Below are 13,879 nucleotides of genomic sequence, written 5' to 3'. Positions count from 1 at the left end.
TCAAGATCAATGGATCAATACATTGTTCCTCATATTATTATGTGTAAAATAAATGCAAGAGAAAACACTTTAGTGAATACAATTATTGTCAAATGTAAACAAGGGAACTTGAAACTACCTTAGTGTCACGGGTTACCAAACGAGACCCAAATGCATTGATAGAGCGACGAGTATCCTTTAGGAAAATTTTACGCTTATTTCGACCTTGTAACTCATGCAATCAATATTATGCATTGCCCTAATGAAAGTTAACTTGAGCAAAGATCAAACCATTTTTTAACGGATAATGTTATATAAAAAATTATTTAGCAATTAACATAAATTCATATTTGCCAAAGTCACGATAGATTGGGAGAACTAGATTAGGCACCTCGGAAATGAAATCATGAATAGAAGAAGCTGACAGTGTAGGCACTATGTCACAACCATTTATAATGGAAGTGATAAAGGGCTTTCCAAATTCAGCTAACTCCGATGTCATGCAGGCAGCTGTAAAGATTATAATTAACAAAGACTTAACAATAACGATTATTACAAGACAGACAAATTTCAGGAAAGGATCATTTCATACATATGATATGTCCGCTTGAAATCTTGTACCTATCTCTTTTTTAAATTTTAATAAATACTATTAAGTAAGCTTCACTTATTTTGCATTACTAGATAAAAAATTTATATTAACTCTCATTGTTATTACTAGAAAATTTGAGACATTTCGTATCTCTAATAATTACATAAATAAATATTAAAAATTACAGATAATTATTCAAAAAAGATATAAAAAGATTTTTTTTTATTCTAAGGGGTATAATAGTTTACTAAAAAATAAAAATTAAAAAGGTAATAATTACTAAAATATATCTTTTATAATAAGTATAAATAAAATGTATTTTTTTAACTATATTATTAATATGAAATATTTGGTTGTATTATTTCATTATTTCAGTATTTTAAATGAGAATAGCATATCATGGTTGAAATAACTTCTTTTCATTTTTTTTTCTTTCAACACTTATTCATTCAATGTCGTATCTGCATAATAACGCACTATTCTACATGTGGTTAACACTAATTATAGTACAAAGCCTATTGAATTAATTAGTTACTACTGAATCGAACAAATTAGAACTTTAGGTGTAATTAAATTAAAGAAGTTATTATAGTTTTAAGTACATGCCTGGGCCAAACGTGACACAAGTGCATGAAGAGAGCTCTTTTATTTCTCTAAGCTTATATGTCAACAGTGCAGGGGTGCCACCACCAAGTGCCCCACGATCTATGAAAAGATAATATTATATGTGGCATTACAAGGGTGCATTAATTAAAATCAATGAACGTAAATTCTTCCAAAAGAGTTTGGCAGTATAATTAACAGGGTGACAATTAATACCTTGATTTGGAAACCAGGGTATTGACGAAGAGCATCTTGTAATATATGGGTGCAGCGCTTTCTAATCCAATCTGCTGCAGAAACCATACCACGGTGTGCATGTCCTGAAATAGTGTTCCTTCTCACCTCACCATCACTGCAAATGAATTTATGTTCGAAGGAAACGGAAGCACCCATTGCATCTGTCAGCGTGTCTGTTAAACTACAAGTTCCACGGATGAACACCAACAAACATTTTGCTTCTTTATCAAGTATAACTGTCAAAGCTGGCTTTAGAATCTGATAAAAATTCATTTCAAGTTAAACATCTTGTTGCTTATAAAAGGATGACTGAAATAAAAAAAAAAAAAATATCATATAGTGACCATATCCCCTATAATGATACAATAGTTGTTACTAAAGCTTATTTTTACCTATATTATAGATGTAATATATATTAATATATTATTAAAAAATATAGGTAAAGACTATAGTAATATACAATATATATTATTGAATCTCATTTAAAATCAATACTAAAATTATGTGTAATTATATGATAAATAAATTTATATCTACATATATCGTATCTAGGAGAGGGTAGATGGACTTGGATTCGCAAACCGATTCGTAAGCTCGCAGACTTCGCAGATAATAGATTCATTTTTTTTCAAATTTGTATGATTATGTTTAATTTTTTAGTTCGGTTTAAGAAGTCCGCGCACTTAACGAATTTAATTTGCAGGTTCGCGAGCTAATCCGCTTACTTCATTAATTAATGTTTTTAGATATTAAGACTTTAATATTAAGTTGTGTACACTACTAGAATTTCTCTTATTACATGTCACTTTTCCTGCGAATTTTTCATAAAAATTCGCAGGAAATGTTGTTCTTGCAAATTTTTCTGTGAATTTTTATCTACAGGTAATACCTTCGTGGATAATATATTTTTGCAAATTTTAAAATTCGCAGGAAATTTTCCTGCGAAATTTCTTGCAAAAGAAATTTCGCAGGAAAATTTGCAGGAAAGTTTCCTGCAAATTTTTTCGCAAGAAATTTTGCAGGAATATTTTTTACGAAAAAAATTAAAGAAATTACTATAAATTCTATCAATAATTTTTCAACTTTCAAATGCTCACAATGAATTTATCCGAAGCATTTGTTTCCATGTCTCCAACATGTAATACATAATCTTTAAATTCTAAGATTGTAGATTATAAGTCTAACACTCAACCATACAAATCAACTTGTAAGGTAATTAAGTGTTGTTCCAACTTATATACTCTTTAATTTCTTTATTTTCGATCGATGTGAGACTTGAAGTTTTTTTAAAATATTAAACTTATAAATTTAAATATATTTTTTTTTTATTTTTCCTGCGGATTAAAATTTGTAGGAAAATTCGCAGGAAAAGTTACTTGCAATTTTTTTTTACCATTTAATAAACATTACTTGCGAATTTATTTTTGCAAGAAAATCTGTAAGAAAAAAAAATTCTTACAATATTTTCTGTAAATTTTTACCATGGAAAAAAAATTCTATAATTATTAAAATTGTAGCAAAATTTGTAAGAAGTATCTGTAAATTATTTTTCGCAAATAAATTCGCAAAAAATTTCTGAAAATATTTTTTCGCAGGAAAATTCGCAAAAAATTTCTGCGAATATTTTTTTGCAAGAAAATGATACTTTTCTAGTAGTGGTATTTAATCTTTTAAATTATTATAACTTCAAAATTATGTTTAATTGGTATGTATTTGTCATTTGAATTATTTTTTTGATATTTTAATGATTTTATATATTATTGAAAGTTTGGTACTATTATATAAATATTTGTAATTATTTTTATTTTAACATTTTAATATTTATTATTTTAAATTTTAGTGTGATAAAATTTAGCTTATAAATAAAAAAATACTTTTTTCTTCTAATTTTATGTATTTTTATTTTAAAAAAAAAATTTGAATCGACCGATCTGTTATCCGTGAATTTTGACGGATTGGATACGAACTTAAAAAATAAGTCCATTTATTTTATGGGTTAGATTTTATCCGGTTTGTATAAAATGTAGATTTTACGAACTGACATGGACATTAAACGTGTCAAACTGTTCTGTGTATCCATCCCTAACTATATCTATATCGACACTTTTTATATATTATGTAATAGTATTTTTGGGTAGCGGAAGTAAAATTGTAAGAAGTAACGTACCCGAGTTCTTCTCTTCCTTAGGAGAACATCCTCATTGACAAAGCCAGCAGCAAATAATTTGGCACGAAAGCGTTTTTTGCTGACAAGCATGGTTCGTGTCAAGCATCTTTTGATCTCATATAAGTCCTTTAACATTTCGGGGTCTTTCAGTTGTACACAATCACTTCTTTGGCCACATTCCATTGCAACTGTTTTCTTACCCTGCGATGCTTGCACGTAAATATATTATATATAGAGAATAAGAAGAAGAATTGAATAAAGAAGTTATTGGAAATGCATGGACCTTATCGATGAGAGCTGTATAAATGAGGGCTCTGGGAGGGTCTAAGACGGGCCACTTGCCGAGTGTCTCAGCGTAACAGAATCTGACGGCTTCTGCTAAGGAGAGAACTATGTCCTTAAAATCATTGGGTGCCTCAGCTGGTCTCCGTTTAAGGTTAGAGGCAGCCTTCTCAACCACTTTCCGCAAAATACAACGCTTCTTTTTATTCTTCCCCGCCATTCTCCAACCCTATATAGATCAAGCTCCAAAAATGGCAGAGGAAACAACCTACAAAAGCCAAGGAGAGAGTGTGACTTTATAGGACATCATAAGCTTTGGTTTTTCACTAAGCTTGAATATATATACAAGACAAAACTTAAGACATAGTTCTCCTTCTACCGCAGGTAACTTCCACTCGATTGCCTCGTAGGCTACTAGGGTCATTAAAGATTTATAAGAAAGATTTCATCTGTAACATAAAAAATAAAAAATAAAAAGTTTTAAACTAATATATTTAAAATAAAATTTTAATGGTTATTATACCGGATATAGATAAGACCAAAGTACCATAAGAGAAAATAGGAGAATCCTCAAAATAGATATTTTACGGAGTGCGCAGTTTACAAGAGTCTAAATCACTCTACACATACTAAGATTATTGGATCCTAATGGGCTTGGTTGTGGGCCTAAATCCATTAAGGTTAGTATAAATAAGTGTAATCAGCGATTGATAAAAATACGTTTTCATAATTACCAATTTGATTAGCATTGATATCTCTGAGACCGATCCACTTTATTTTCCCCAGGATACATCATGGAAAACAAAGAACCCGCAGGAGTAGCAAAATTACCAAAGTACCATCGTGCAGGTACAGTTATATTAGGTGTGAAATTCACCTCATAACAACCCATAATGATAAGTAACATTAAAAAGAGAAGATTTTGATTAGAATATTATAAATAAAAAATAATGTGATTAAAAATAATTTAATAAACATAGTGGATCAATTCTTTTTAATATAAATATTAACTATCAATAAAATTGATAAATAATTTATGATCATAATAAGATTAAAAAGTGAACGGTAACAACAAAAATAGTAAAATACATGACGAAAACTGTATCTAAATTGTCCAGTTTCAGCAACTTCATCACTTCTATGTTGAGAAATGAGAGAGTGGAGAGTGTGCTCTACGGTATGGCCTTGCAAGAGAGGCGGCGGGGTTAGGAGGTGGCGTCTGCGGTGGTGCTCGGAGGTGGCGTGACGGTGGCAGAACGGGAACAGAACTTGGAGCAACTGAAGGGAGACGAGAGAAGAGCAATGATATCCCTAAATCATTTCAGAAAAAAAACATTCATAAATTAAATTATTATTTTTTTAAAAAAAATATAATGTACCATAATAACTATTTAAAAATTATTATTAAAAATATACATGAAAATTTACTCAATCTATTAATAATAGTGTACTTTTCTTACATATATTAAGAAAAATTAATAAATAAATGAAAGAAAATAATGATTTCAATTACAAAGTTAATCTTATTTTTAATTTTTTATTTAATTAAAAATAATATAACACACTAATTTTATAAAATAATATTATTAATAATATAAATAAAAATATACTATTATAATAAAAAAAATTAATTATATTAAAAGATTAAAATGACACTTATTATGATTTAGAGAGAATAATTAATAATGAGTTAATCACCTATATACACTATCAGTGTAAAGTTTTTTTACACTGACAACCAATCATATCTTTTAATAGTACCATGTCATTTACTTATTTAATTAAATAAAAATAAAATAAAATAATTTAAAAATTATGATTAGTTGTCAATGTAAAAAACTTTACACCGATAATGTATGGATGATTAACTCATTAATTATGTATAATAAAAATTAAAATAATCCTTATTTTAAAACTTCTAATTTTTTTACCACAAAAAAATATCATGAGACATAAAATTATATAAAGAAAGTGTGCAGGGAAGCTGATAATTATTATGATCAGTTGATCCCTGTGCACCAGAGTAGAGATTTTAATTTTTAGGATGTCCCTATCGATATGTATGGACATATCAGAAGATATGGTACACATTATCAATCTTACAGTTTGTTTTTGATAATTCAACCATACAAATATCACTTATTTTTTAATTATCTATCTTACTCATCACATAAATATATAAATGAGATGAATTATTGGTGAATTATTTAAGTTTTCTAAATATTCGATTGAATTTAGTTATTTAATTAAACAAGCTAAGCAATGTTAGAAAAACATATTAAAATTAATTACTTTTGCAGTGAAAATTTTATGTAATTTATATAATTTTTTAAATTCAAATCTCATTACTACTATTATGTACTAAAAAAAAACTACAATAAATTTAACTTTTTTGATTTGATCAAAACATGCATCCAACCAATATATATGATCAATCATTCACGGGTACTAATAAAAGATAAAAATGTCAAAGCAGATAAAAAGGCCAAGATTGAATTGGGATAAACACCCAGGTCCCATCATTCACATCAGAGACAACTAACAAATAGATAGGATAAATTTTTTAATCAGGTTACAATGTATTTAATAAAAATAATTTATTAATTTATTTGATAAATTTATATATTTATTATTCATTTAATAAAATTTATTCAATCTATTTATTAATATTATTTTAAAAGTTTAATGGATATGCATTGAATCATTAATAATTTATTAAGAATTATGTAAAAAAACATACATCATTAATTAATTAAAATTTATTTTAATATTCTTTTTAAAATAATAATTATTAAATTCAATAAATTTATTATGGATAATAATTTTTATTAAATAATAATGTAAAAAAATTATGCATGGTTATCGATGTACATATTATATTTTTATTTTTTGATGAAAGAATATTTAAGCATTATGATAATATTTAAAAGTTAAATATTTTTTTATTTCTATTTTTCCTCTCTTTCTTTTTGATAATACAAGGGATTTAAAATCGGAAACTAAGACCGGTAACATTTTTGTCGATGAAAATAATAGTGTCTCAAATCTTATAATTAATGAGTAATACAAATTTATAATACATAATTTTCATTATTCAAATATTATTTTAACATAAATGGTAAGTAAATATGGGAGTACTAGGTTGATCCTTAAGTCCTAAGATAGTTCTTATAATTACTAGGTTAAGAGACTTGATAGTATGAGAATTATTATAAAATTAAGAATTTTATTTTTTATTTAATTTATTATAAACTCTAAGAAAAAAGTTTCAAATAAACTTATATTTTATTTTGGATAAGTTTAAATACTAGGAAAAACTTTATTTATGGAGCATAATACGATCTAATGACATAAGTTAACTTGATATCATATCTTAATTTAAAACCTTAAGATATTATATTTATGAGTTTTTCTTACTTATAAATTATTCAACATATTTATTTTTATCCAATTTATTTAAGATTTAGACTTTTTATACAATTATAACCTTCAACTCTAAATCTAGGGCTTAAGGTTTATGGTTTATGTAACGTAGTTAGTAGACTGGAACGGGGCGTTCCTAAATTGGAACGGGTCGTTCCAAACTACTAAAATAAGGGTGATTTAGTAGCCCAGAACGGGCCATTCCAAACTACTAAATAGGCGTATGAATCTTGCACTGGAACGGGCCGTTCCAAAATGGTCATTGTGATTTAAATTTCACTCCAAAACGGGTTGTTGTGATTTTAGAACGGGTCGTTCTAAACGTGCTAGAACGGGCCATTTTGGTTTCAGAACGGGCCGTTCTACACATGTGAATTTTACATATAATGAATGAGCCCAAAATGGGTCGTTCCGGATTTGAAACGGGCCGTTCTGGCCAGTTCAGACTTCTATAAATGGAGGTTGTGGGCAGTTGAGGAAAATGGAGGTTTTTAGAGAGAAGTTTTAGAGAGAATGACTCTGGATTAGGAAGTTTGCTTTAGGTGGATTGAAGTCCCGGGTTGAGCTTCGGAAAGGGAATTCCGCTTCTTCTTAATTCTTGGAAGAAGAACATCAAATCCCGTTAAGAAATCCAGTAATTTAGCTAATTAAGAAAGATCATTGCATTAAAAAATTATTTTGTTACAATTTTTTGGTCAACGTCAATGTATACATGTATGTGTTATTAACCTTAACTCTGTAATTTGAGACAACGATTCTTAATATTGATTAATGAAAAAATTTTATTTAGCTTAAAAAAATTTATCTCAATAATAAGATGAAATGACCGAACGAACTTGTTGGAGTAAGCGTCTTCTCTGTTAGACTTTACCTATTAGCAAGGGCTGGACTAAATCTGTTAGCTCTTTTTTGGTAGCTGTCCAGTATAGTTCACACATTAATTATATCTTACTATGTTTCTTCTTGTAATTTTGGGTTTGTGGCACCCCACTGCCACATATTCAATATATTATTGTGTGGTCAAGAAAAAAAACGAGTAAAAGACAAAAAGTTGACTAAACATGATTATTCCCACAACTTAAAAACAACGCAATGCAATTGGATTCCGAGGTTGTGGTTGTATATCAAATGATTGGGTATATTATCAATAATTTGCCATTAATAATCCCATCGTTTAACTATACAGTGGTGGAGTATATACTTTAAATGATTCTACACATATACATGATATAAAAATGAGTTTAATTATCCATGAATTATTTAAGTTAATTAAATTTTCGGTTGAACTGATTTATTTAACTAAATAAATAGGTAAGAATTGAAGAAAATTATGCTTAATTATTTAAATAAATCAAATCCAAATTATTTAATTTTCTTAACACTTTAATAATTCACGAATATAGTTTATATATGTATTATAATTCTATTTTAATATATTTATTTAAAAACCATAATTTTATTTATTATCATTATATATATATATATATATATCGTTTACTTAATTTTAATTTATAAAAATCATATTTTTAGTTAGTGATTAACAAAATATTCTCAAATGATAGCGTCCCTTCTTTGTAAATTAATGCTTAGATACAACACGTACAACAATTCAAAATTAATTGTTCTTTAACACTTGTGAACTATTACAATTTTATTCTAAGTGTGAGAGTTGGATTAAAGGAGGAAAGTGTTTATAAATTATTTTTGACATTAATCTTAAATAATGTAATTTTTTTATAATTTTGTTAACACAAATAATCTATTTAAGGTTAAGATATGTCATCTTCTAGCATTAGTCTTTCGACCTCAAACTTGTTGATGTAACGACCCGCCATGATCGTCACACTGCGAATAACCTTACACACTACTGAAATATATATATTAAAAGAGTATAATAAAATATTTTTATAACACAAGTTGCTAATCAAGAAACCAATAACAACCAATTATATACAATAAAATATGTTACTATAAGGTAACCTACAAAAAAATCTATCTCCAGGCACCTCCTGTGACCTCTAGCAGCTATCTCCAGTCTATCCCTGCCCTGCTCCCATACAACGTATGATCATCGCAGTCCAAACCTCATGGAAACATGCAAGGGGTAAGCTAGAGATAATAAACAACTCATAATAATTTAATCTGCAACATAACAACTATAAAATTATCTTCGCATTCGACACATGAGACAAACAACATATATATTATACATCTTAACATCATTTCAACTTACAACATAACAACACTATCATTATCCTCAACAAGGTCAACATACAACACAATCACAGCTTAACAACACAACAACGAATATACAACTCATATCAACAACAAATCAACTCATCAACAACTTATGCGTCGTCACGCATTTCGACTCGGAGATCTCCTACAACATGGTAAGTAGTCTAAGTGGTTAGGTCCTACCGAACCGACAACACAGCAAATTGGATATCAATCCACAACACGATAATGGTTTCTCAGACCTTGCCACTTAAACAAGGAAGTATAGTACTCGGTTAGGAACTAAGTTCCTGACTTCGTACTTTACTCAAATTGGCCACTTGTAATCGGTATAGGTCGACCTGACCCCTATACCGTGGTCGCTTTATAATCGGTATACCTCGACCTTGCCCCTATACCGTGGTCGCTTTGTACACGTGTGCCTCGACCTTGCCCACACACGAGATCAACTAAGTCCTAGAGGAGAACAACACAACGACCACTCCAAGGGACAACTTTCCAAGGAGGGTTTTTCAACAAATTGGGCTCTCAGAGCACCACAGCTATCTCAATCCACACAATGGGATGAGCAACTTCGAAAACATCTCCCCTAGTCCTAGTGATCAACAACTTATCATAACAGCTTAATCAGGTTACAACTCAACAACACAGTTTTACAGCAATAAGCAACTTAACAACTTTACAACAATAAGCAAATATAGTCATCAATCTCAACTTTAACAACTTTAAACAACATAGCAACTTTTGAACTCATCATCTTAATCAACTTTCAACTTAAACAACATGGTATATCAGCACAACAACTCATCAACGTTATTTAACAACACATTTTAACAACACAACAACTCATTTCAACTTTAAACAACACAATATTAGCTCAACTCATAATTTACAACTCAATCATCATAAAGTAATCTCTTTTCAACACATGACACAACATATAATTTTATAGTAACATACAACTCTCTTCTAACAACTTAACAATATTATCATCATGCACTTCACAACATATACATGTCCACACATAACATATAACAACTTTATCAACTTAATTTCAACTAGCTTCAACAATATCATAGATCAACACACAACTTGTAAACAACTTCACAACTTAACTACAACATGCATCTCCAACAACCTCATTAATAAATATTTAATCATATATTAGCAACACACAATATTTTCATCACATAATACAATCCATACTAATCAACCTAAGTACCCAAATGAGTTCCAAACTCACATATACAACCAACAACTATACAATCTAGCTTCCCTTACCTGAAGATTGGCTCAAAATAGCCAAGAAGCGGAATTCCCTTTTCGAAGCTTAACCCGAAACTTCAATCCACCCAAAGCAAGCTTCCTAGTCCAGAGTCCTTCTCTCTAAAAACCTCCATTTCTCTTCAACCATCCAACTCTATTTATAGACATTCAGGAGTGGCCAGAACGGCCTGTTCCGAATTCGGAACGGCCCGTTCTGCACCCCTTTATCATGTGTAAAAATCACATGCAGAACGGCCCGTTCCAGAACGGTCTGTACTCCCTCCAAAATGGCCCGTACTCCATCCAGAACGGCCCCCGTACTGTCCAATCAATTCTTTTTCTAATGGTTACCATTGTACGGTCCAATATATTTATTTTAATATAACCCTAGTTGTGACATAATAATATATGATAATATCATATTTAAGAAGGATAGTTACTACTTAGGATTTAATGAATACATACATTTTAAAAAGTTATTTACTGTAATTAATAAGTTTGTTAATTTTCATAATAATTATTTTAAAGTCATATAATTAATAATTTTTATCAGGTAATTCTTTTACACCGATAATTTATCATCATTAAACTCAAATACTTAATATAACTGAGATAAGATTGGTTATTCAAACTTTGGATGCAGCAGTCAAATATGTCATAAAATGTTAAGATAATGAAACGAGAAAACCAACTTAGTTGTCGGAATGTGTTTTTGGAGTGTTCTCCATTCATATGAATTCAGAGAACGATATTTACCCAAACAAATATTAGAGAGAAAGACAAACAAGATTTGAAGACGTTTCTTTATTCAGAATTGGTCATGACATTTTGTGAGTTGAAAGAGATATAAAATCTTAATATATAATTATTTTTAAAATTAAATATGTATTATATATATATATATAAAATAAACGTGTAATTTTAATTAAAAAATAAATGTACTTTTTTACACGATGTGAACAAGATTTTTAACAAATCTTAATAATATGTATTATTTTTTTCTTCTTTCAAAATATTTTTATGTTATCTTTTATCATCAACAAAATATGTTCTCTAAAATTTTTGTATTATGCATTAGCAACAAAACAGATGATTTATCATAAGTGTCGTTTATAATTTAGTATGTAAAAAATGTAATCTTCTTTTATATTTTATATATTTTTATGTTGAAAAAAAATTATTTTTGTTATCACTAATTTAGGAAATGATAAAAGTTTATTTTTAATTTCTTAGAAAAAAATAAATGTTTAATCTATTAAAAATTTAGAATTTGTAATTAATTAATTTAAAATTCAAAAAGAGAAAAAAACTAAAAATAGAATTACTAATAATACACTCTTTTAAACATTATCTAATTGATTGAAATTACTAAAAAAATATAAAATTTGATAAGTCTCACATAATAGCTGTCTTTCTTTTGATGATTTTATAGTTATAAGTTATAATCAATAAAATTATATAACCCCAAGCGTGTGGTTCAGCAGTAGGGGTTGATCCACGCTTAAGCAAGGTCAGGGGTTCGAATCCTGCCTTGTGTATGCAGCCGCGTTAAATCTTGGGGCCAGCTATCCCACCCTTTGAGGTGCCTCCAACGTAGCGAGGTGATTAGTCACTACTATCAGCGGTGGATACTCTAAGGACGAACCAAAAAAAAAAATCAATAAAATTATATATGGTAAGAAGAGTGTGTTGAAAAATATGTTAATAGCACTCAATTGAAAAATTAACATTAATTATTAGGTTTTGTTTTTGAAAAATTAGAACTTTATTTTATCTTTAAGCTCCTAGCAATGATGAGTCCAGAGCAGTTACCCATTTTTTCTTACCTGAGAGCTTGCCATGCTGTTTATCTTGGGGAAGAAGTACTATATTTTTGTAAGTACATTATTGGCATCCATGCACCGAAGATTTCAATCCTACGATATATCCATTTTATGATTCATATAACAAAAGGTTATTGCTAAGATGAAGTATAATTGGATAATGCACAGGTTTCACTATAAATCGTTTGAAATAATAATTTTATAAAGTGTTTTAAACATAATTTAAAACATGCTGGGCAATATAATCCTTTTTCCCAATGGCTATATTATACATCAGTACTTCATCAATTACCCACGCCTTGTATGACAAAAGTTATTTTTCTTAAACATTTTTTTAAGGTTTTATCAAACATTAATATCTAAATTATTTTACTTTTTAAATGTCATTGAGTTTCGAATTTTGAGGAGGCTACGAGACTTCCGTTTATCCTTTTATTCTAATTAGATGATATATAAAATTCTTATAATTATTGTTATTTATCACACTAGAAATGACATAAACACCAAACAACCTTCGTAACTAAACCTTTCATCTCAGTAAAACGAGAATTTATTAGATTGTTTAGAATTATTACGTGACTATGGATTCAATCAATTATTATATAAAATGTATTTAAAATTTTTAATTTATGAAAAGAAATTAATAACACTTGATACATGTTATATTGTTAAGATACAGGTTAAATTTTACATCGTTCAAATAAAAAAAATAAACATGAATTTATACATACATATATGTCACTATTATTAAAAGGCATTTTGGGTGACATTTAAAAGTGAAATTGTGAGGACTTAGATCTAAAGTGAATAATATATTTGTCATTGAAGAGATATGTGTGTGTGATCACCCTGGTGTACAACAATGTATTAGAGTCAATGGTCAACTAGGTGACCGACCGGTTCAACAAGTATGATAGAGTTGGTTGGTAGATCTAAGTATAATTAAGATCTCTTATTTCAAAAGTCTTCCTAAAAGTGGGTCAATGTGGAGGAGAGTCTTTTTGGTAACATGAATGGTTAAGAGATGTGTCCTAATATCGTGAGTTAATGATGAAACGATGATGCAAGTATTTAAAGTGTAATTGAGCTCTATGGCCTACCATTAGATAATACTCATGAATTAGCTTCCGTTACAAGGAGGTAGATCCTTTGTTTGAGGGAAGATCGTTGAAATATAAGTAAAGTCTCACATCGTTTTCAAACAAAAAAGACATGAATTAATTTATATACACACATATGTTTCCATTGTTGAGAGACTTTTTGACCGAT

At 28.7% G+C, this 13,879-nt stretch overlaps 1 protein-coding gene across 1 annotated transcript; it reads right to left on the bottom strand.

Annotated features, from left to right (window-relative positions):
* Positions 1 to 905: 905 nt before the first annotated feature.
* On the bottom strand, positions 906 to 4,297 carry LOC109800453 (uncharacterized). The gene is made up of 3 exons (XM_029271856.2): positions 3,862 to 4,297; positions 3,579 to 3,779; positions 906 to 1,669 (listed from the first exon to the last, which is right to left on the bottom strand). The coding sequence occupies exons 1-3, from the start codon at positions 4,078 to 4,080 to the stop codon at positions 1,328 to 1,330; spliced, it is 762 nt and encodes a 253-aa protein (XP_029127689.1). The 5' UTR covers positions 4,081 to 4,297; the 3' UTR covers positions 906 to 1,327.
* Positions 4,298 to 13,879: the final 9,582 nt, after the last annotated feature.

This window comes from Cajanus cajan, chromosome 11 (genome assembly GCF_000230855.2).
Source record: "Cajanus cajan strain Asha chromosome 11, NIPB_CcT2T_4, whole genome shotgun sequence".
NCBI lineage: Eukaryota > Viridiplantae > Streptophyta > Magnoliopsida > Fabales > Fabaceae > Cajanus > Cajanus cajan.
Note: the sequence above shows the minus strand (reverse complement) of the source record. Positions and strands in the feature narration are given on the sequence as shown.